General features: G+C 33.3%; 1 protein-coding gene across 3 annotated transcripts in view; it reads right to left on the reverse strand.

Annotated features, from left to right (window-relative positions):
* Positions 1 to 25,446, reverse strand: part of FNIP1 (folliculin interacting protein 1) — a 104,062-nt gene that overhangs the window by 45,366 nt on the left and 33,250 nt on the right. For all 3 annotated transcript variants that reach the window (XM_011362265.2, XM_011362266.2, XM_011362267.2), the window contains exons 2-5: positions 16,386 to 16,512; positions 6,250 to 6,384; positions 2,784 to 2,884; positions 2,453 to 2,527 (exon numbers count right to left, since the gene is read on the reverse strand). In XM_011362265.2, the coding sequence (XP_011360567.1) occupies positions 2,453 to 2,527; positions 2,784 to 2,884; positions 6,250 to 6,384; positions 16,386 to 16,512 (438 nt within the window). The remainder of the gene's footprint in view (positions 1 to 2,452; positions 2,528 to 2,783; positions 2,885 to 6,249; positions 6,385 to 16,385; positions 16,513 to 25,446) is intronic.

Genomic DNA, 25,446 nt, shown 5'->3' on the forward strand with positions numbered 1-25,446 from the left:
CAGGTGGCACCTGCAGAATCCTTCCCTCGGGTCCACTACCACTTCATCCTAGCCCCAGTCCTACATTTACTTGATTCTGGCATGTAGCCCATTACCCTGACATCAGGCCTGACCTTGTTTCAGCTTCACTATTATAATTTTGGCAATATCCCTGTGCCCTACCATATGGCTGACCTAGGCCACTCCTAATGGCAAGGTTAATTCTAAATATTAAGAGAATCTGAAAACTAAAGAACGCAACCTCCAGATGCTAACTGAGCATGGCACTGCAAAATGGAAAATCAGCATGTCAACATGGAAATACATTCAATGTTTTACTTCCAGATACAGCTTCTAGCAAATTAGAAAAAGAGAAACTATATTCCTGGTCTTAAACTACAAACAAGATCTAAGAATATGCTGCCTACTAGAGACTCACTTCAGCTTTAAAGACATACACAGGCGACACGAAGGGATAGAAAAAGATATTCTGTGCAAGTGGAAACCAACAGAGAGCCAGGTTAGCAATACTTATCAGACAAATTATACATTAAGCCAAAAACAGTAACAAGAGACAAAGATGCTCATATAATGATAAGGGGGGTAATTCATCAAAAAGATAGAGCAATCATAAATACATATGCATCTAACATCAGAGCATGTAAACATATTAAGCAAATACTAACAGATCTTAAGAAAGAAATACACAACAATGCAACAGGATTTAAATACTTTACTTTCAACAATGGATAGATCATCCAGACAGAAAACCAACAAAGAAAAGTAGGACTTGAACCATACTTTAGACTAAATGGTACTAACAAATATATACAGAACATTCCACCCAAAAGCAGCAGAAAACAGTCTTCTCAAGCACACATGAAACAGTCTCCAAGACAGATCACATAACTGACCACAAAACAAGTCTTGGCAAATTTAAGAAGACTGAAATCATACCAAATATCTTTTCCGACCACAATGATATAAAACTAGAAATTAATAACAGAATGAAAGGTAGAAAATTCAGAAATATTAGGAGATCAAACATGCTCCTGAACAACCAATGGGTCAAAGGAAAATCAAGAAATACCTTGAAACAAATGAAATGGAAGCACAGCATAACAAAACCTAAGGGATCCTGCAAAAGCAGCTCTAAGACGAAAGTTTATAGTAACAAATCCCTAAAGAAATAAGTAAGATTTCAAATAAACCACCTTACTTTACCTCAAGGAACTAGAAAAAGAACAAATTAAGCCCAAAATTAGCAGAAGTAAGGAAATACAGTAAGTCCTCCCTTAACATCATCAATAGGTTCTGCAACTTTAACTGAAATGATATATAATGAAACCAAGTTGATCATGGGTTAATTGATATAAACAAGAGTTAGGTTCCTACACCATCTCATCAACACTATAACAAAATGACACTGAACAAAATGACACTATTCCAGGACTTGCTTTAACAAAAATCAGAGGGGGAAAAAATAAAATAGAAACCAGAAAAATAAAAGAAAAAAATCAACGAAACTAAGCTGGTTTTCTGAATACACAAAATTGACAAACTTTTAGCTATACTAACTCAGAAAAAAAGAAGATTCAAATAAAATCAGAAATGAAAGAGAAGACATTACAATTGATACCACAGTAATAAAAAGGATCATGAGATACTACTACGAACAATGATATTCCAACAAACTGGATAACTCAGAAGAAATGGATAAAGTCCCAGAAATATACAGCCTATCAAGACTCACACACACACACACACACACAGAGAGAGAGAGAGAGAGAGAGAGAGAGAGAGAGAGAAAGGGAGGGGAGTATTACACAGCCATGAGAAAGAAGGAAATCTTGTCTTTTGCGACAACTTGAACAAACCTTGAGGGCATTATGCCAAGTGAAATGTCAGATAGAGAACGACAAACACTCTATGATATCACTTATATATGGAATCTACAAAAGCCAAACTCAGAGAAATAGAGGGCAGAGTGGTAATTACCAGGGGCTGAGAATAAGGAAAATGGGGAGCCAGCTACTGGTCTTAGGGTACAAACTTCAGTTATAAGTTTAAGGAGTTCTGGGGATATGATGTACAGCATACAGATTATATCTAACAATACTGTATTATATACTTGAAAGTTGCTGAGAGAATAAACCTTAAATGTCCTTACCACAAAAAAGGAAATGGTAATTATGTGATAGGATGGAAGTGTTAACTAATGGAATAGTGGTAACCATTTTGCAATATATAAAAAGTATCAAATCAACATGTTGTATACCTTAAACCTACTCCATGTTATATGTCTATTATAGCTCAATAAAGCTGGATGGGAAAAACTGGCTTCCATAAACTTTCAACCTAAGGGATGGGGAAAAAATCTGAATTTAAGCTGCAATCCCGAGAGCAGTCTTTTAGTTTTTATGCTTTGCACATCTTAAATAATTCATTTCTCCCTGTGTCCATAATCACTTACGTATTGAGACTCCCACAGATGCTGCTGCCAGTCCGTGCAGTAAAAACTTTGCTGAGCATAAGCTGTGGAGGAGAACTATGAGGAAAAAGAGAGGGACAGAGAGAGATCAAAACTAAAATACAAGAAACTTTTTGTTTTATTATAAATAAAATTATATGTCACAGAGACTTCTCTGGAGAGTTACCACAGCCATGAAGCAGCATTAAACCCATGAAATCATAAACTGAGTAATCTGACATGCTCAATTTGAGTGAAGACTATATGAAATTTTCTTATCTTCAAAGACATTAATTATTCTAAATGGATTAAGAACCATCAGAAAATCCCTTACCGGATCTGATGAATTTTTAAGGTGGATCCTTTGTAGCTCATCGCTACTGAGCCAAACATCATCTCCCCAAGCATATTGGCATCAGAAGAGCACCGAGAACCCTAAACAATAACCATAACATTAATGAAATTGCAGAATTTAAAACCCTATGACTTTCAAATATTGATTTTTATTAAAAATTCTTGTTATAGTTATTCTACATTATTTTTTTTTTGGTTTTTTGGGTTTTTTTTTTTAGTGATTCTGCATTGTATATACTGTTCTAAAGTTTGATTTTCTTCATTTCACAATGTCGAACCATATTGTTATACATGGATTCTTTTTAAGGGCTGCACAGCATTCTACTGTATGAAAATACCACAGTTTATCAAACCGGTTCCCCTTACTGATGGGTACTTAGGTCACCTTTAGGTTTTTGCTATTTCAAATAATGCTCAAATGAGCAATCTTAACCACATCTTATGCATATGCAGTGTTTCCCCAGTACAGACACGAAGAATTCATTGAACTTGTAGAACAATTTTTATCACTCCTATTGTACAAAGGAGGCATCCATAAATGGGATAATTCATATCTATTTTGTATTTTTTTTAAAAAAGGGCTTATTTGAAACATTAGAATGCTGTTTTCAAAGAACTCTGATCAAAAGGTTATTCCTTTCCATTATTCTTTAACTGTCCTCAAAGGAGTCAGAAAAAGGCTAAAAATAGAAGTTATCCATTTGGTTACTACTTAGGTACTATGGCAAATATCACTAATTACCTACCTACTACCTTATTCCTTATTTTTTGAAGTCCTAATTGTTTTAGGGGCAATAAGGTGCCCAATGAGGGGGAGGGGACTACATTTCAGAGCCTCCTTTATACATAGGTTATGGTTGGTTTCTAAGGGTGACACTAATGGCTGGCGTAGCAGCTTTCAGAACCATACATTCATATGCATTCAACACAGGCCTGGTCAATGAGATATACACAGAAGTCACTGGAGATGGAGACTACACAAGGAGCACAAGGCAACAAGTACACATTAATTCTATGTACACAGATAAGGGAGCCTTGGTCTCTGAGGCCATGTTGAAAGCCCATGTAACATACCTAGATGGCCTACCTCCAGACTTCCTGTCATATGAGGAATATAACCTCTAACTTGCTTAATTAAGTCACTGTTTTAGAGGGTGTTCCAATGCAATTTCCTAACTGACAAGAATTATATAATAACACAATTGATGAGGAAGATGACCTAAACAATTATCCAAGACAGTAAATGAGGGTCATTCACAAATTTTACTAAAACCATTCCATCATAGGAAATTGAGAATTTGAAGTTTTTAAAAAATACTTAAAAGATTCTTCTGATGGTAACAATAAAGTGATAAGGACTCTCATTTTACAAGTAGAGGGCAAAGACTATACCTGAACACTATTTTTCTTTTTATAATGTGATTCTTTTATTCTTTGGCTTATTTCTGGCCTATCATGGGTTTAAAAAAATCTATATATTTATATTTTTGAAACCTTTTTAAGAAAGATATCCTCAAAGAGCAATGCATTTCATTATACATACAATTTTTATATTAGGTTTTTTTATACTCATTTATATAGCTTCTTCCTTTCTCAGTGCTGTAGTCTTAATCTTGTTTTAATAAAAGCACAAAGCTAATTTTTAAGGAAAAATATCACTTCTAATATACCTAGGTTACTGAAAAGAAGCAACTCATCTATTCTTGGGATTTGGTTAAGATGTAATTTTTATTTCAAGGCACAGAGGTTTGGGTACTAAGAATATTTTTAGAAACAGTAATTTTTTTAATAATCAAGTAGTTTTATTTTTTTTAAAAATCAATGCCAATCTTACTTGTCAACTTACATTGCTTCTGGCTAATGACAGAAATGAGAACCTTCTCTTCCAAGCTCAAATTTGCTATAATGTATCTAACTCCATTCTTATTTTGACTAAAATTATTACATAAATCAAGCTATATGAATTTAAATATCACAGCATGTATAGCTTTTACTACTATCAATAAAAAAATCCTAAAAAAATATAGTGAAAATAAATTAGTGTTCACATTTTATGAAACCACAGTTTGTTATTAAAGGTTCTCTTTGCCTGCTTTAATACATACCAAATAGTTATCACGAATGTCTCTGTATGTTAATTTTAATGTAATATAATCTATAATGAAGGTCATAATTTAAAAAGTACTGTTATCTTAATGCTTTTTTTAAAGGCCCTTATTTGAAAGGTCAATTCTTTGCAAGTACTCATTGCTGGAAGCTAATAATCTATAATAATCTGTGTAAATCAAAAATAATGTTCTAAGTACCTGAAATCATATTTTATGAAGTGTAGTGAACCATATGCTATAATAAATAGTTCAATGGCTTCTTGCCAAAAAAGCGGATTTCCAAGACCATACTAAACCTATCAAAATATCTGGGTGCATGACCTGGGAATTTGTACCTTAAAAAAAGAAAATCTCTAGGGATTTTGATGCAAAATGAAATTACAATCACTCACTGCTTCAGAGTTTCTAAAGTCTGGATCCATTTGCTAATATTCATTTTTAACATATTAGGAAGAAAGGCAGGTGTGCACAATTGATCACATTAGAAAATTAATTAGAACATCTAAATTGTCTTAAGTATCATGATGTTACATAGCACAACACTATTAGGAACTTGTTAAGGTATCATACTGAAGGTGAAGGAAGAAGAGAGGAGGGCAGGAGAACTGTGTAGTACTTCCTAATATCTGGATTTTAGTAACTTCAGATTTCTGTCACACCGATGTGGTATAAGGGCCAACTTCTATACAAACATAATTACCTAATTACAAAATTAAAAAGCCCAGGATTCCATCTTGGTACTGCTAAATATAAAATACTTGTGATTCTTTCATGCAAGCTTGGTTGATAAAAATAAATTCACATCAGATAACATTTGATAAGTATGAAAAACCAAACAATGATGTAAAATCTAATAAATTCATAGAGAAGTTCCTATGTAGTTACTGATTTAATTTTGTATTTTGAAAGAAGTCACATTACTTTTTGAAAAATAAAACTGCATATTTCTAATTGTGTATACTTTCAGTCATACTTCAATTCCTACAACCGCATAGAACTATATAATTATTTTATATTTATCTTCATATTTCAACAATTAAAAAATATATAAAATAAGAAATAATTCTGGTAGCCCAAAAAGTCTGAATTGGGAAATAAAAGGTAGAGAAAATACCCTTGCTGCCTATGCCCATAGCTCTCTGTATTTCCCCTATCCTAAAATTTAACAAAGTTCATAAACTTAGGAATCATCAGCTTCCTCAGCTACAAAGTAAGTGCTAGGAAGGTAAAAACTAGTCTATGTTATACCTCCAGGCCCCTCAATTGTGCACAACATATTGTAGAGACTCAAAAATAACTGTGAAGGAATGAATAAACACATGACACCGGCGCTCTTACCTGGTACTTAGGACACTGGTCTTTGGCGTCAGAAGATGAAGTCATAGAACTATCTAAAGAGGAAGAGCTGTCTCCTCCAGGTTTCAGCTGGCAGCATTTACCAAAGACTTTAACCTGAGCATCACTACAGAGTTTCTGAAATAGAAATATTATTCTCATTCATATTTTAACCAGTTTTTAACCATACACAAATTTAATTATTGTACAAAAATCTTTGGAAAAACCAAAGATGAAGTAATTCAAAACAGTATAACCTTAATATAATGACTATTTGCATTTTACCATATTCTCTCCAATACTGTTTTCTAGTCTTTGTCTCACAACTATAATAATATTTGTGGAGTTTATATTGTACTTTTCTCACTAACATTATTAAATTATGGGAATTTTTCTATATTACTATGATCTACACAATGTTCATTACGAGACACTTACTGTAGCAGTTTTCAAATTATTTGGTCTCAAAACCCCTTCACGTCCTTAAAAATTATTAAGGAATCCGAAGGCTTTTTATTTATGTGAATTGCATCTACCAATATTTTTCCATATTAGAAATTAAAACTGAGAAATATAAACATAATAATACAAGTTAACATAAGTAACATATTTTATGGGGAAAAAAAAAAACCTCTGGGGAGAGATACAGGGATGGAAAGAGAAATGCAAATGAGACTTTTCTATTTCACTATATGTACATACATATAAATTTCACCTTTTGAAATAAGAATGTATTAAACAGCCAAATTTTTAATAAGAGCCAACCTTAGAGCCAGAAAGTTGTACAGTCTAGTACAAAATAGAATGTACTTCTAGTTCCTTTTCTTTGTTCCTTTTGCTCTACTCTCCCTCCCCAACAGGTTCTAGAGCTTTCATTGCTCACAACTACCAAAGCTGCAATCCACCAAGGTCTGTGACACCCCCACAAGTATTCCAGGGCTTTATCACGGTTACCAGTATGGCCGCTCTTCCACAAGACAGATCTCAGGTTGGTTTTCAGAAGAAGTAGTCTGATTGAAATCACAATTTTTGGAAGACTAATTTTTTTTACAGTTGCCACCATTATAAAAAGCACTGCAAAAGAGAGCTTCTGGTAATTCCAAACTGCCTCTAACCAAAAACATAAAGAGGGGGCACAGTAAAGTAAAAATAAAAAGGATTTTAAAACTATACAGACTGAATTTAAATTCTGGCTCCTTGGGCAAGTTACTTGACCTCTCTGAGCCTTAACTGTTTAATGGGAAGAAAACCCCTACCTAATGGTAGATTATATGTAGCACTTAAGGGGTATCTCTGCCTGTGTCTCATTATATACTTATAAATAAATATACAAAGTGCCCAATACAATGTCTAGAACTAGCATACGCTTACTGATTTGTAGTTATACATATTAGAAAAAAGTTAAAGTAGGGGCTAACATAATTGAATGCCTATTCTGGAGTTAGTAACTTCACTAGATATTTCCTTTTATATTATTTCACTTAAACACTCACTAAAAACACTGGTATTTTCAGTACTGATATTCTTGGCCACTTAATAATTTTACAACTTATTGATCATCAACAAAATGCTAGGCCTTTAAGTATATTTTCTATAATACTCAGTGTGGCAAAAGGGTTCAGTTTTCTTACTTTTTTACTAAGGGAAATGATGCCATATTTTTAACCCACATAAACAAACATCACTTCCTATTTAAGCATAAGAAATGTTATAAACATCACTTTTATAAAATTGGCTTTTTATAAATTATCCATTTTTTTTTTACATTTTCAATCACAAACAAGTTACAAGTTCAATTTAATTTTTTTCGGAACCAAATGGGTAAGTGGACTACCTGACACACCATCAACTCTGAATACTTTAATGTGTATATCCTAAAAACAAGGATATTCCCCTACAGAACCACAATATAGCCACAAATTCGGGAAATTATCGATACATTATAACCATCTAATCCTCAAACTCCATTAAAATTTGGCCAGTTGTCTAAATAATGTCCTACAGAGCAAAAGGAGCTACTTCACAACCCCGCACTGCATTTGTTGTTTCTCTTTAGCCTCTTTTAGTGTGAAAAACTTTGTCTCATTTTGACTTTCATGACCTTGACACTTTTGAAGATTGTAAGGCAGTTATTTTGCAGACTGAATTTGTTTGACGTTTCCTTATAAGATCCAAGTTATATACCCTGGGATGTAATATCATAGACATAACACTGTGTTCGTTCTTCTCACTGAATCTTATCATGTGGCACAGGATTTTGATTAGTCACATTAGTGATGATATTCTTGATACCGATGATCACATCAAGGTGGTGCCTACCAAGCACCTCCACTGTAAAAAACTTTTTCCCCTTTGTAATTTATATTTCGGTCAGAGGGGATTATGAAACCATATGCTGTTTATATCTATATGCTATAAATATGTTGTTTCTTATCAAACTTTATTCATTTATATTCAGTGGGTTGTAATCTGGTATGATTATTATTTGTTTTTATGCTAAAGTTTTCCTGATTTGGACCCTTCAAGTGAGAGTCACCAAGCTGCCTTCTGTGTTCTTTTGACACATTCCCATCATTCTTTAAGCTTTCAACACAAGAAGTCCCAGGCTTATCTTTTTCTTTCCCTGCCCCAGCCCAAGGACCAGTCACTTCCCCAAGGAGCTCTGGTTCCTTTTAGGAGAGAATGCAATTTTAAACAATTCTAGGTATGCCTGTTATATAGAGATCTCATTGTTCCTAGGCTCTCTAAAAGGACAGAGCTAGAGAACATATATATATGTCTACATATATACACCAAAGTTTATATCTACATTTACTGTGTTTGTGTATATATGTGTATACATACATATATATACACACACATATAAGTAAGTTCATGCCAATATCTCAAATTCCAATCCAATACCACAGGGTTCTTCTAGTTTTCTCCCTTCCTTTATTTACAACTCCCCTCTCTGACACTGAGAAAGACATGCCTCTCACTGTCCTTAACATATATTTATCAACTCCCTTATATGAAACCAGTATATCATTTCCCCTGTCACTCCCTCACCTGCATTGGTGTTTCCCTCAGGCTCAGATACCCAGGATAGATGCCTTCCTCATCCCACCTGGGCTCTGATATTCTGCTCTGGGCCACCATGCCTCCACTATCTGACATCAGGGTTCAGCCCTACCTAATGGTTTTAAGATTGAATTATTTGGAAGGTGGAGAAAGGTGAGCGAAAGGTAGGCATGGGGGATTAAATTTTTTAACCTGGACACATAACTATATTCCATGTTCCAGATTCTATATCACAAATGAAATTCAAATAAATAACCAGCACTTATATGTAGTATTTCTCAGTTTAGAAAAGTCTTTCATACGAATTTTCAACTTTTTCTTGTTCTGTCAACTTTTAAAATTTTTAAGTTATATATAAATAATCTGTTTATATGATTCAAAAGTCAAAACAATATAAAAAAGTATATGCAAAGAAATGTAGGTCCCATCCTTCAGCTATCTTATTTCCCACTTCACACATTTCCAATAGGTAAAATTTTTGTTGGTTTTATCAGTATCTTTCCAGTATTTCTTTTTGCATCTATAATATTACTTTTCCTTCTATCTTACAGAAAGTGTAAAAAATTCAGTTCTGTTCTTCATTTTCAACTAATATCCTGGAGACTCTTTCCATCTATTTTTAGAACTCTTCTTTCCTTTTTCCTAAATATAGCTGTCTTATATTCCAGTGTGTAAAATATACTGTATCTTATTTAGCCAATCATCTGTTCATGACTCTGTGGGTGCAACTACTGAGTCAAAACATAAATATATGTAATTTTGGAAGATATTCCAAGATTAGCCCTCCATGGAAGTCTGGGTTATTGTCACTCTAAAAGGAAATAACTAAATCACAGTATAGTTTTAATTTTCATTTCCTTTATTATAAATGAGAGTAATGATGTTTTAAAATGTGTAATGGCCATTTATATGTGAACTCTCTGCCCTTGTCCTTCACCCAATTTTCTACTCAATAGGTTTTCTGTCTTGATTTCTAGAAACGCTATTAGAAACACTGCTACTTGGTTTTACAGATTATAAAAGTGTTTTCTCAGGGTATCATTTGTCTTTTACCTTTCCGTATGGTGGTGTTTTTGTTTGTCTTTGCTCTCTTTTGTTTACATATTTGTTTGTTTGTTTTTAATTTGGTTGTCAAATTTATGGCCTCTGGATTTTAATTCATAGCCAGAAAGGTCTTCTCAACTCCAAAGATATATAGGAAGTCACTCATTTTCATTCATAATGTTAGTTTTATTTTTTACATTTAAATGTGATACACTTCCAAATTTATCTTCTTTCTAAATGGCTAATTGTCTCAATATCATTTGTTAATCTTTATCCTATTAAAATGACACTTTTAACAAATACTAAATTCCTGCATGTATTTAGATCTATTATTGATTCTCTATTTTGTTCCATTGGTCTATTTGTCTATTTATGTGACAATAATGTATTGTTTTAATTATTGAGATGTTACTGTATATTTTCAAATCTGGTAAAGCTAGTCTCTTTCTGGTTTTCTGTTTTCCAACCAATTATTGCAAATTTTTCCTGTTTGAACTTTAGAATCTGCTATCTGGTTCCAGACACCACCCACCATCAAACAAACAAACAAAGAAACAAACAAATAAATAAATAAATAAGGCTGGCATTTTTACTGAGATAGCAATATTTTACAAAGCAACTTAAAAAGAATGAAAAACTTTATGACACTGAGTATTACCTAAGAATATATTTTGCCTTTCCATTTGCTCAAGCAAGCTATTATATGCACTTCAGGAGACTTTTAAAATTCTAAACACATAGGTTTTGTTAAGTTTATGCACAGGCACTGTTTAAAACTGTTCCTTTAAATAGAGTGTTGGCTTCCTTCATATCTTCTCATTGGAAGCTATTTGTTTATACTGAGTTTATTGATTTCTGTACATTAACTTCTAAACAGCTACAATGACCTAACCAATTCCTATGTTTCAAATCTGATGTCATAATTAAGCCTCAAATCTGATGTCATAATTAAGCCTCATGTATCAGAATGAACAGAACTCTCACATACTGTAATATATATTCACCTTTCCAGTTATGTGAATTTTCTGATGTATAATTTGATCCTTGTATATAACTAATGAAGGCCGAAACATGTGAATAATCATATAACTTCACCAGGAATTCATGAAATAGCACTGCATTATCATTAAAACAAAAACAGTGTCTAGAATAAGAATAGTATCATGTGATCAAATCATACTGGATCCTTTTGGTTACAACAGTGTTTGAATAAAACACATCTCAATATTTTTTACAATTCAGCTACAAGATGAATAAAGTCTGAGGACTGAATGTAAAAAAATTAATTTTTACAAACAAGGGGGAATGCCTTTATTAAAATCACTGAATGTATTAAATTTTATCAAGTTTTACAGTTCAGCAGTCATTTTTCATAGAATATAATGGAGTTACAAAACGTATGTGCTGAGAAAGCCAGACAATAAATTTTATTTCATCATTATAAGACAATATTCAGGCATGCAAAGTGCTTTAATTTCTAAAACAAATCAAAGTATTTATGTAATTCACTAATCATAGAATTTAAAATATAGCAACATTTACAGCTCCCTCATTTCCTCCCCAAATGCATTAAATATATACTCTAGATAAACAGTGTTTGCATGAAAATACAGAAATGATTTGCTTATCCTACAACAAGGCACTGTCATATTCTCCACAGAGAATTCCTTAGTTCAACTAAATCCAGAAATGAATCAGTATTCCACTGTGAAATACTGCCTTCCCTCCCATTCCAAATGAAAGGTACTCAATAAAGTGAGTCAACCTCATCTATCATCTTCAGAAAGAAAACTGTCATGTGAGTTATTTAAAGGGATCTCAATAAGTATTTTTACAAGGGCCATATCTTAAAGCTGATGTAGCTTCAAAGTAAACAAGTTTCATTAATCTGATTTTGATCCAATTAATTATACTCAAAATTAGTAAGCCCAAGTATTACTATCTTCTCCTTTTACTTGACAACTTTCAAATGAATTTTTTTCAAACACAACGCTAAAATTCAGAATCAGCCTCATATTAAAATGCCTAATAAACCTAGAGCTGTTTCCAAGTTAGAAAATGTTAATTTCTTTTTGATAAAGAGAACAGAGTAAAGCAATTTGGTAGAACTCACATTCTAAAGCTTGGCTCTCCATTTATAATCCATGACAATATTTTCTCAATGTTAAAACAGAACTTTTTCTCAATAAAATATTTGGTAAACTATATGGCCAAATTAGTATTTATAACCCTTATTCTCTTATAGATTGTTTTAAACTAAGAAAAAGGAAGGACATGCAAAGTGACAACATGTATCATATCTAAAAAGAATGTGGCTGTGCGAAGACAAAGCTGAACAATTTACTTTTATTCAGCAAACTGTTAATACCTAAATTATCTCATCATTATGTATGGACTCAAAATTTTGTGCAAGAAGTTTAAAATTATCATTTATATCACAGTCCTTTTTTGCTTAAACAGAAACCACATGATTTGATGTTCCAATTGTACAGGTACAGTAAAGCAGATGGTAAAAAAAATCACTTAAAGATCAAACAGCCTGCAATTAGAGGAAGCAATGGGCATTTCAAGGTTTTCTGTAGTGTTTAAAAGGAACATGAAATCTTCATGAAAATTTTATAGGATTTTGAAAATAAACTTCCTAACTGTAATTAAAATTGATCGAAATATGTCCTGAGTACTTAACACACGTGAGACAGTACACAGTTTAAAGAACAAAGGTGAATAACAAATAGAAATGTTTTACTTTTTTTTTCCAGTCTAATAATACACATACAAATACAGCTATAATATAGAAGTCTATAAAAGACTGCTAACAAAGCATTATGAGATTCTGATGGAAGAGAAAAGAAATATACCTAGAGGAATTAGTAAGAATTCATAGAGTTCTGATAAAATGAACCTTGAAAGAAGATAAATCTTCACCTAGGGACATAGGATGAGGACATATAAAACAATTGAGACTGGAGGTATTCAAGGCTGTTTGATTTCTAGTCACTGATCAGTCTCTCTAGAGAAAAGTTTAAAAAAGAAGTAGGCTTACAGGAAAATTTAAGAGGAAAGAGTGGTTGGTATGAGATTAGAGCCAGCAGACAGATTACTAACCAGAAACAAAGAAAAAGAGGTAACTAGGAAAAACAGAGGAGAGACCAAGAGGTAGAAAGGAGAGTCTGAGAAAAGACATGGAAATGAGCCTGAGAGAGAGTGAGACAGGAGACTGAGAAACACCAACAGACACTGAGGAAGAAGACCGAGAGGGATGAGGACAGAAAAAGAACACACACATGAAGAAGAAAGTAAAAGGATAATTATTTTGTTGGTGCTGGGTAAAGAGGCTTTGTGAATGTTTGCAGGCTAAGAACAAAGCTCAATGAGAGAGAAGAAGGAAGACATCAGCAGGAGAGAAGGCTAAGGAGACCAACCAAGGAAGCGCCACTCCAGAAAAGGCAGGCAGGGGCTCAACAAATAGCAGGAGGCCGCACTTGCAGGCTGCTTAAGATGCAAAGGAAAAAACGCACAGCTATAGCGTTAAGATAAATAGTAAAGGAGAGGTCACATGCTGCAATTCAATGGAACACTATCAAGCACAAAGAAAAACCTCAATAAATATCTGCTAAAAAAGAATCCAAAGAATATTGATTAACTAATCGATTTCAACCTATCAGTCTCAGTCTGGTTCTGCTAAGCTGTCAGCAGTATAAATATAAAGAAGACATGCTTAGCACTTTAGCAGCTACCCTTAGTTTTCAACTGTCTGCCTGACCATCTAAAATCCTATGAACTCTGGCATCTCGCCTGACAGCTGCTCACACCAAAATGCTGGATACATCAAACCTCCTCTCCCTCATCTCCCACATCTAACTTTTCTCCACATAGCAGCCAAAGTCATTTTTTCATTGTATTTTTTAAATTGAGATATAACTGACATATAGCATTATATTTCAGGTGTCAACATAATGATTTGCTATTTGTATAGATAGGGAAATGATCTCCACAATAAGTCTAATTAACATCCATCATTATGTATAGTTACAAAACATTTTTTTCTTCTGATGAGAACTTTTAAGATTTACTCTTTTAGCAACTTTCAAATCTATGATACAGTATTAACTATAATCACTATGCTATTCATAACATCTCCATGTTATTTTGTAACTAGAAGTTTGTACCTTTGACTCACTTCACCCGTCTTGCCTGTCATGCCTACCTCCCACCCCTGCCTCAGGCAACCACCTATCTGTTCTCTGTATCTACGGGTTAAGTTTTTTTCTTTTGATTCTACATGTAAGACCATATATACATATGTCTTTCTGTTTCATTTATTTCGTTTATCATAATGCCCTCAAAATCCATCCATGTTGTTCCAAATGGCAAGATTTCATTCTTTGTATGGCTGAGTAATAGTCCATTGTATATATACACCACATTTTCTTTATTCATCCATCTATGGACATTTAAGTTGTTTCCATGTCGTGGCTATTATAAATAATGCTGCAATGAACACAGCATTCATGTATCTTTTCAAGTTACTGTTTTTATTTTCTTTGGATAAATAAGCAAAAGTGAAATTGCTAGATCGTATGGTAGTTCTATTTTTAATTTTTTTTGAGAAACCTCCATACTGTTTTTCAAGTGGCTGCACCAATTTACATTCCCACCAAAAGTGAACAAGGGTTTCCTTTTCTCCACACCCTCACTATTATCTTTCTGATAATAGCCATTCTAAAATGTGTGAGGTGATATCTCATTGTGGTGTTTTTACTGTCCATTTCCCTGACAATTAGTGATATCGAGCACCTGAAGGCCATCTGTATTTCTTTGGAAACAAGTCTATTCAGATCCTCTGTCCATTTTTTAAATTGGATTGCTTGGGTTTTCTTTTCTATTGAGTTCTTTATATTTTTTGGATATTAACCCTTTATCTGATATTTGATTTGCAAATATTTTCTCCTCCCTTCTAGTAGGTTGCCTTTTCATTTTGTTGATGGTTTCCTTTGCTGTGCAGAAGCTTTTTAGTTTGATGTAGTTCCACTTGTTGATTTTTGCTTTTGTTGCCTTTGTTTTTGGTGTCAAATCCAAAAAAAAAAATCACTGCCAATATCAAAGAACTTGCTGCCTATGTTTTCTTCTAGGAGTTTTGTGGTTTCAGGTCTACGTTTAAGTCTTTAATCCACTGTGAGTTAATTTTGTGTGTGGTGTTAGGTAGTGGTTCAGTTTCATTCTTTTGCATGTGGCTGTCCAGTTTTCCCAACAGCATTTATTGAAGAGATTATCCTTTCCCTAATGTATATTCTTGGCTCCCCTGTTGTAAACTAATTGATCATATCTTCCTGAGTTTATTTCTGGGCTCTCTACCAAAGTGATGTTTTGAAATGTAAACCAAATCCCTTTAATGGCTGCCCTTTACATTTAGGATTCTACTTCCAGATTACACGTCCAGGGGACCGAGTCTTTAAGTCAGAAAGTGTTATGGTAGTCGCAGCAGCAAAGACAACCACAATCACCAGGTTTTCTTAAATGACCAAGTGAATATCCATGTACTACTGCTAAACTGGTCATAAAATATTTCAAAATACAACGTTGAATGTTAACAGGATAATTTCTCTTGCTACCACGGTAGAGTAGGAAAAACATGATGGATTAAGAGCTACAGATTTAACTTACTTTGCACTTCCAGACAAATAATTTCAGACAAGTAATTTCACCTCTCTAGGTCCCACTTTCCAAAATTGTGAGATTAGAGTTTTGGACTGGATCCTCTAAGGCTCCCTGCAGGTCTAGTCATATTTCTCAATACAATTACATAAGGAAATAAAATTAAAACGTTCTTTGGTACTAGACTGATGACAGATAAGGCAAGTCTTTTTTTTCTTTTAAAAATTCTCAGGTTCGGGGCTCTGAATTATAAAAGCAAGGCAAAGATGTTTTAATACTGACAAACATAACTACCATAATTGAAATTTTATTTGTTCTTTACTGAATTAAAATATTTGACATTAAATTTCAACCAAATTAATAATGATGATGCTCACCGATACTGATATGTCCTCATTTTTCCTCTTAACACTGGAGTCAAACAAGACATTTCTCCCTCGTCTTTCACAGTCTTGATATACAATCAGTCGAATTTGGCTTGGATCAAACTCTGGCAAAGGCCAACTTTAAAGAAAAATAAAGATCCATTAGAGTTATTTTAATAAATATTCTACATAAATTCCTAGAAATAAAATCTATATAACAAAACCCAAAGTTGCCTTATTGCTAAAGACTATATATAATAGATCTTTTTACAAAATACAACCATTTAGTTCAGGGCTGAAAACTTAAAACAGCTATGACATTTTAGATTAAAAAATAAAAGTAATGGCATGTATCACTTAGTGTATATAAAATATAGTCATCCCATATTAATCTGAAAATAGCTAACTTAAAAATGTGTAAGTACATTTAACATAACAAAGAAACATTGATTTCATGGCATAAACCAAAGAGCATACGATTAAGCCATATTTTTAAATAGTTTTGTTACTGTTTCTTTAATATAGAAATGCAAAAACAAAAATGGTTTTCAGTTTAAATAATGACAGCTAAGTACTTTTAAAACAATAACAAGTATAAAATGTGATGAACAAATCATATATGTGATGGTAACTCTCACATTTAGTTGGTGTGAGTAAATATTCGCACAATCTTTTTAGAAAAAGTCTTTTAAATTAAATACTAAACGAACAAAATATAATAACATTGAATTCCATTATATAAGAATGTTCATAGCAGCAATTTTCATAATAGTTGAAAACTAGAAACAATTAAAATGTTCATCTATAGTAGAATGGATAAGTATGTTATGGTAATATTCAGACTACAAAATACTACACAAGGAACACAATGAATAAACATCAGCTATAGGCAAAAACATGGATGGACCTTAAGCCAAAGAAATCAGACAATAACAAAGACTGACACACACACAGTTACTGTGTTTTTCCATTTATATAAAGACTTAAATCAGGTAAAGTTTTATCTAGGGATGCATAGTTAATTTTTAAAACTATAAGGAAAACTAATTGATGGCTTCAAAGTTTGGAGAGTGGCAGTTACCTCTGGGAGTAAGGGGTGGGGGCAGTAACCAGGAAGAGACACACCAGGTGGACTGGAGTACTACTATATTCTACATTTTGATTGGATTGTGTTTAATAGATATTCATTCACTTTACGGGGGGAGGGGGGAGCGGGGCAGGGACACCACATTTGCTTTATGTACTTTTATGATGCATTTGTTTCAAAATTTAAAAGATTAATGAAGTGAGTGAGATAGGGAGGAAAGGGAAAGCGAGAAAATAATATGCTGCATGTGTAGATACAGGTCTGGTGAACTGAACACACGACAACTGATGGAACAGTTGCTAAGAAACAGCAGAAATGCCATTCCAGAAGCTCTTTGTCATTAGCTGAACGTCCAATTCCTCACGGTCCATCGGTCGCAGCTCTTGATAGGGTTGCTTCATTTCCTTAAGAAAATCTTAACCTTAACCCTACAATGCATGTTAAACAACCTATAACTGGCAACATAAAACATCATCCCAAATTCTTGACAGTAAGTACAATTTTAGTTTTCTCCTGTCTAATCCTTAGCAAATGTCCATGTGTTAGAAACTGATGAAAGACCCTAGACATTCAAGCTAAATCAGAAATTCATCCTTGAACCAAACTTAAATCAGAAATTGCATCCTTGAATGCAATGGATTTGCATTCCATTGAACTGCTTTCACTAAAAACTGTGCTTTGATGTTATGCAAAGGAAACTATAAAAGAACCAGACAGACATAGGATGAAAGTCAGGAAATACCATGGCCATCACTAAAAAGCATCCCCTAGCTTTAGAAACAAAGCCATCACTGTTGATGATGGCAAGGGAGTTCTAAGGAGTAAGCAGAGTACAGGGGTCAGACTGTGGAGCACTGAGGAGTGAATAGGAACAGAGAAAACAGTAAGCTTAAAACAGCTATCGAGGAAAAGAGAAAAGAAAAGGAATCATGAAGTAGAGTGACAGCTTTTTTATTTAAAAGGATACATCTGAACATGTTTACATATTGATGACAAAGAATGTGCTGTCAAAAGGAGATGGTGCCTGATAAAGCAAGTCTTCCGAGGAAATGGAGGAAGATAGGATACGGAGTACAGGTGAAAGGTTTAGCTTCAAACAAGAAAGGATAACCCCTGCACTAGGCTGAAAAAAAAGGAGGCAAAAATGGACGGACACTAGTACAGAAAGATTTGTAGATATGAAAGTAAAATGTTGAGTGAATTCACATCTAAGAGCCCTTTTTTCATTGTAAACTGAGTAAAGAAAATAAAAGTTTTAAAATATGGAAATAGTAAAAAGTGGTTGTGGGAAAAGAAACATGTTAACCAGGGAGATATATGAGTGATAAATGAACAGAGCATATGGAAAAGATGCTAACAGTATTCATCTTCAGAGAAATCCAAGTAAATCCTTCCACAACCACTAAAATGGCTAAAATTAAAAGGACCGATAACACTAGTTGTTGGTAAGAGTATAAAGCACTTGGAACTCTTTCATACATTGTTGGTAGGAGTGTAAAAGGAGACAACTATTTCGGAAAATTATTTGGCAGCTATGACACAGCAATTCTTCCCATAGGTACATATCCAACAGAAATTAAAATATTTGGTCACAAAGACTTCACAGAAGTGTTCTTTGCAGTTTCATCCATAAGAGCAAAAAATTGGGAACATCGCAAATGACTGTCAATGAGAGAATGAATAAAAGAACCATGATATATTCCTACTTGGAAATACACTCAGAAATAACAAGGTATGAACTACTGCTCACATAATAACATAGACAGACTCTAAAACATTGCTGAGTGACAAAAATCCAGACACAAAAGCATACATATTGGTCATTTCATTTATATGCAGAAATCCAAACAATGGTTGGCCAAAAGTGGGGTGTGAGGAGAATGAACTAAAAATGTATACAAAGGAACTTTCTGGAGTGACTGAAATGTTCTACATCTTTATTGGGGTTGTAATTACACAGGTATACATATTTTTCAAAATTAATAAAATAATACACTTAAGATATCTGCATTTTATGTAAATTGTACATTTGTACAATTAAAAAAAAGAGGATTGTGGGGGAAAAAATAACACTATTTATAACCAAATTATGTATTTACATTATAGACATCTCATTAAAACAAAGATTAATTAAACATTTACCCTACCTAAAGCACAATTCCAGGTGCTGGGAATATATCTTCTGACAAATTCTTTATCTATGTATTCATTCACTAACTTGACAGAATTCATTAGGCATGAAAAGAAAGCTCACGTACCAGAGAAAGCTCACAACCTAACAGGAAGACAGATGAATGATTTTTATCAGTGTGATACAGTATACCACAGAGGCAGGTCTACAATCTTGACAAGAAGTCTGCATGGGGAGGTCAAGAAAGAACTCACTAAAGAACAATCGTAAATGATATAAAATAAATAACAGCTAACTTTTTATACATGATCTATTATGAAGCAGCTACTTTTCCAAATGCACTACATATGTTAATAAAAAATTTTTTTATTTATGCATTTGGAAAAGTAGCTAGTTCATGCTACTTACATTGCATGTAGTATGTTACTGGAGTCCATGACCTTAACCATTATTCTGCATTATTTAGCTACTTAAAGTTATCAGCTTCATGTGGGGAGGAAGGGCATTCTCTTCCCTGAAAGAAGAAAACTGAGGGTGCTGTAATTTTTAGCTCTGGAGTGTGCAGCAAAGAAACAAACAGCTAAAAAAGCAGGCTGGTGCCACATCAACACTCAGAACCATTTCATACAAACACATAAGAACTTTCTCATTCAGGCAAAAAGTAAGGGTGTTTAACAATAAATGACAAGATCATTTGTGTGTTTCAGAAAACTACATTGACACAAACTTGGAAAACTGAGTAGAGAGTCAGGTTTGGAGGTAAGAATGTTATAACCTGGACCAAAGAATAGCACTGAAGATAGAAAAGGACAGAGCTACATGTTATTTAGGAGACAGAGACAGGACCCAGGAGACTGGATATGGGGAATGAGGGAAGAGGATGGCTGACTGTCAGCTTTCAAATTTGATCAAAGCAGATATCATTAAGCAAGGGAGAGAATACAGGGGGAAAAGCAAGTTTGGAATAAGGATGTTAACTGATTGAGTTCAAGGGGCCTGTGTGACAGCTGTACAAAGATGTCCAATATATTGATAAAAAATGGTCTACAGCTCAAGAGAAAGACTGAGACTAGAGTTCTAGACACAGGAGTTACTGATACATAATTGGTAATGAAATCATTCGGGGAGGATATATTAATTAAAAAGAGAAAAAAAGTGAAGGACCAATAAACTAAAATTTTAGGACACAGCAATATTTGAAGGATAGAGAGAAGAGTAACAGAGAAGCTTGGGAAGATCAATAAAAAGATCACTAGAGAAAAAAGAGAAAAACCCATGGTAAAATGTTATTTCAAAAGTCAAGGAAGATAAAGATGAAGAAAGGAATAGCGCACAAAGGCTGCAGAAAGGTCAAAAATTTTTAAAGACTACAAATGTCCATGAGATTTAGCAATTCGGTAGTCTCTGGTACTCCTACAAGAACCATTTCAGTAGAGAAGTGGGGTGGAGGTACTCACAAAGCAATAGCAATGGATTGAAGAGAGAGAACTGAGAAAGTAAGTTAAACACATGCTATTTAGAAAGGCTTCCCTGTGAAAGCGGAAGACAGAGGAATAGTGTGACATAATTAACTGACCATCTAAACTGTAAAGTTTTGAAAGTAAAAGGAGACCCTAAACGCAAGGGAGTAAACCAAGATTATCTTGGGCAACCAAGATTATCTTGGGCAACCAAGATCTATGGTCATCCCAGAAGGGTAGGAGAAGTGAGGTTACAAGAGGCTTTTCCTCAAAGGAAAAACAGACATCTATATCTACATAGAGGTATCTAAATATAGATTATACTTTTTTCTTAAAAGAAAAAAGGATATATATAATATATTCTGTCTGTCTGTCTACCTACCTATCTAAAAAGGGAAGAAGACATAAAAAATTCCTAGAGTCATTGTTGTTCAAAAACAGAGCTAGTCAAAGTTACATGAGAAGTCATCTATGCGTCTTCAGAGTATGTCCCTGAAATGGAGAGGTTTTTTTAAAGCCTGGGTTCCCTCTACCTTACAATGGAAAGAAGCTGTGAATTCTGAAATTTATAGATATGAAACCGAGTAAATGGATTTGTCGCCAAAAAGTTGCCTGGCAAATTAATTCTATTTCAAATACACTACAAGAACATGTTATTAAACAACAACAAACAATAACCCCAAAGTGACTCCTTTAATAGGCAAATAATTTTAAAGTGTATTCATTTTCAAGTAAAAATTGATTCATTTTTCAAGTGAAAGAGATATAAAAATGACCTATCTAAAGCTACTGTTCTGGCCTCTCCCCTTCTTTTCACTCCCATCTCTACTCTAAGCCACTGGAATTCACTTCTGATCAGCAAAGGGTTTGGAATAACTCTTTATTCCGAAACTAGAAGCTAAATCTTCTGATATCTAGTCCACTATGCTTTCCACTTCATCGTGTTGCCGTTTTTTATCAAAATTTAACTGAAGACATAACTAAGCTAAATCATTAACATAAGTACAACATCACCATTCACAAAAAAATTATCTATTACAGCAAAACTTGCCTCAGTATTAAGCTATGTGTTCAGCATAATTAATTTAAGCATTAGTAAGAAAACTACTCAGTGATGAGCCACAAACTATTTTAAGACTCTACGCAGATGTTATTTATAGTTTATGTCAGCTTATTGCTCTGCATGTTTTTTATCTGACACCTTCAAAGAATGCTAATAGAAAATAAACATACTGGAATAGACACCTCCTTTACACACTGACACTGCACCTCAGAAGACCACGTGAATTCCTATAATACATTACTGGCTACTAAATTAGGTCTAAATCATGCATTCTCAATGAGAACAAGGTGACTTCCAAGGAGGCAAATTTGGTCTGGGGGAAGAAGGTAAGAGAGGGGGAAAGAAGCCAAAAAAAAAAAAAAAATCTATCTATCTATCTATCTATCTATCTATCTATCTATCTATCTATATCTTAGATATTACAATAGATGTGGCCCTCCTAAAGGCCACAATATGTAAGTAAATATACAATATATCTGTTGTATCAGAATGGGGATGGGGTAGAGATTAAGGGAAAAAATGTCTAAGAAAGACATCATCATCCTCCTTAGGGGGATGATAATGTAAAAAAATAGTTGAGAAACACCAGACTAAATGGTAGTCTGTATCTCAACACATTAACAACTGTCACACTTAAAGAAAATATCTAAATAATTCGCTTTTTTCTATTTGACCAACTCTTCTGCCTCATCAATCATCTTGAAATTGAATTTCACACACTTGAAAATTAACACCACTGGTCTCTTCTCTCCTTCTACTCCTACTTCCAATTGATTATCTATACATTTTCACTTTTACTTAGCATCAAAGGGTATGGAATAATCTGACTATACAGTACACTTATCACATCTGAAGATTTTAAATTCATTCATTCAGTAATTATTTGTACAGTGCCTACTATGTACCTGGTACTATGTTAGTTGTTCTTTCCTAAACCTTATCCATCACTGTTGTCTCACTGAAATGAAAACATGCATGATGATGGAGACTAGCTCTGAGAAAATATTAACACCCAAAGCTCCAGGAAGAAATGGAGAGAGAAGGCAGCTAAGTTTCAAAAGCAATGCTTGCAGAATTAGAGAAAGAGCCTCCAGTACTGGAAAACATTCTGAGTTTGGTAAAGGATGTATTATTGAGGAAGAAAGGGATGGATGATGGAGAGATAGATGGAGTAAGGATGAGAGCAGAGAATGCTAACTTAGGCTACAAGAGACAAGCAAAAAGCTTTCCTAACGTAACACCAACATGCCAAGAATTGGTCTCTATCAGAACCAAAAGCACCAAGGCAAAAGCGCCATATTTTTTTTAAAAATGTAGAAAGATTTTGCTTTAGAGAACTCTGCTGCTAACTAGCCAATGTTTAAATATGCCTCCTGAAAGCAAAGTATTTAAGTCCAACAATGTTTTTTTACTTTATATAACATTTTATTTTTTGTACCCCACAACACAGAAATAACATTCACCATTCCCTCTGTAAAACATACTGATCGCAAAGGACTAGCAAATGAATGTATATTTATGTGTTTTCCCCTAAATAAAATGTTATTATATGTATAGTTTTTAAAATTCCTCATTTCAACTGACTTTTTCCATTCATCTGGAAGTCCCAATTGTATCAGATAAGAGATTTTTATTTTTCTTTAAAACTAACATAGTACCAGGTACATAATAGGAACTGTACAACTTAAAATCTTCAAGTGTGATAAGTGTACTGTAAAGTCAGATTATTACACACCCTTTGATGTTAAGTAAATAGGTATATTTACTGTGCTTTTTAAAAATAATAACTGTGAACATATGGTCTATAACAACAATTTCCAATCATTTCTAGTAAAGGGATATCTTTTTAATGTTTAAAAAAAATTAGTATCCAGTAACTGAGGTATTATAATTGAAGGCCACTATGAATTCTCCATAGTATTAATCAAAAGAACATATGAGAAACAGAACTACATATGCATCAAACTATTTACTTGGTTTACAGACAGTATTTAATTTTTTGTAGAGTCAAGGACCCAATTAAATAACTCTTCCCCAACTCAGGGGTTAAAAGACCTAAGGTCAGGATACATACATAATTAGAGAAACCATACACAGAAAATTAGAGAAACCATAAAATACATGTAAAAACTGCACTGTAGAAAGTTTTTAAAGTATAGAAAATAATTTAAAAATATAGATCACTATTAGAGTATCATTGCATTTCTGCTAGGAGTCATATTAAAGAAGTGCTTAAAGAAATTTGAAGCAGGTAGGATCATCAGTAACAAGGTGTCCTTATTGAACCAATTTTGCTTTTTGGTATAATTCAAACTGATTTTATAAACATGGCAATTCCATCCAGATTAACAACTTGCTAATCACAAATTTAGTTTATATTTTGTTTTGACTTTTCATATTTCAGTATCTTTATAAATACTATAGAGAGAAGGTGGAAGAGAGAAGGAATATAATAGAACTTCAATTCATTTGCTGCACAAGTAAGTGAATAAATGGCTACTTCGAAAGGTACAATACTTTACTGATGGAAGGCTATATATACAATAATTATTCTTCTAAAGAATTATAACTCTTTAACCTCACAAAAAAATAATCCCATTATTTATTTGTTGATCTAAACTCCAAAACCTTAGTTTTTGATTTAGGCCTTTTTCTTATCAGAAAAATCTTTTTTTTTTTTTATATAGGCTGTTTACATCCAGTTATTTTTCTTCAATGTTTTAATGAATTAAATATAAAAATAACACTAGATAATCTTTAGTCTGTTTATCTGTATCATACTGAATTCAATTATACTGAGAATATTAATGAAATCCTAATGACTGTCATTTACATTTCAGTGACAAGTATAGTAAACTACTTGGCAGCAAGATTACTACCATTTAATCAAATAAGATAACACATGTGAAAAAATACTGTAAGATAAAAATAAAAACTATTACCAGCATTAATTAAAAATCCCCAAACTATTTATATTTATCTCATAACCTAACATTTATAAAATCAAACACACAAAGACTTTACATAAAGTATTTCAGAGAAGAGAAATCTATCATCCACAACATGAAGTCTTGGTGAAATAGACCTCAGCAAGAATAAATTTCTATACCATGAGAGCATATCATGCATCATATCTGCTATCATATTTACTTAGTATTTTTTCAGCAACATACACAACTAATTGAAATACTATGCCTGACCTATGTAGCTTTTAACTATCTGACATTAGTTCTCTATACCTGAGAACTTAAGAAACTTCAGTGGAACACTGGAAGAATGTTAAAATGAGCTAAAACCAGTGAGAGAGCCACTATCTAAGCTATTCAACTTGG

This window comes from Pteropus vampyrus, unplaced genomic scaffold (genome assembly GCF_000151845.1).
Source record: "Pteropus vampyrus isolate Shadow unplaced genomic scaffold, Pvam_2.0 Scaffold74, whole genome shotgun sequence".
In the NCBI taxonomy this organism is placed as follows: Eukaryota; Metazoa; Chordata; class Mammalia; order Chiroptera; family Pteropodidae; genus Pteropus; species Pteropus vampyrus.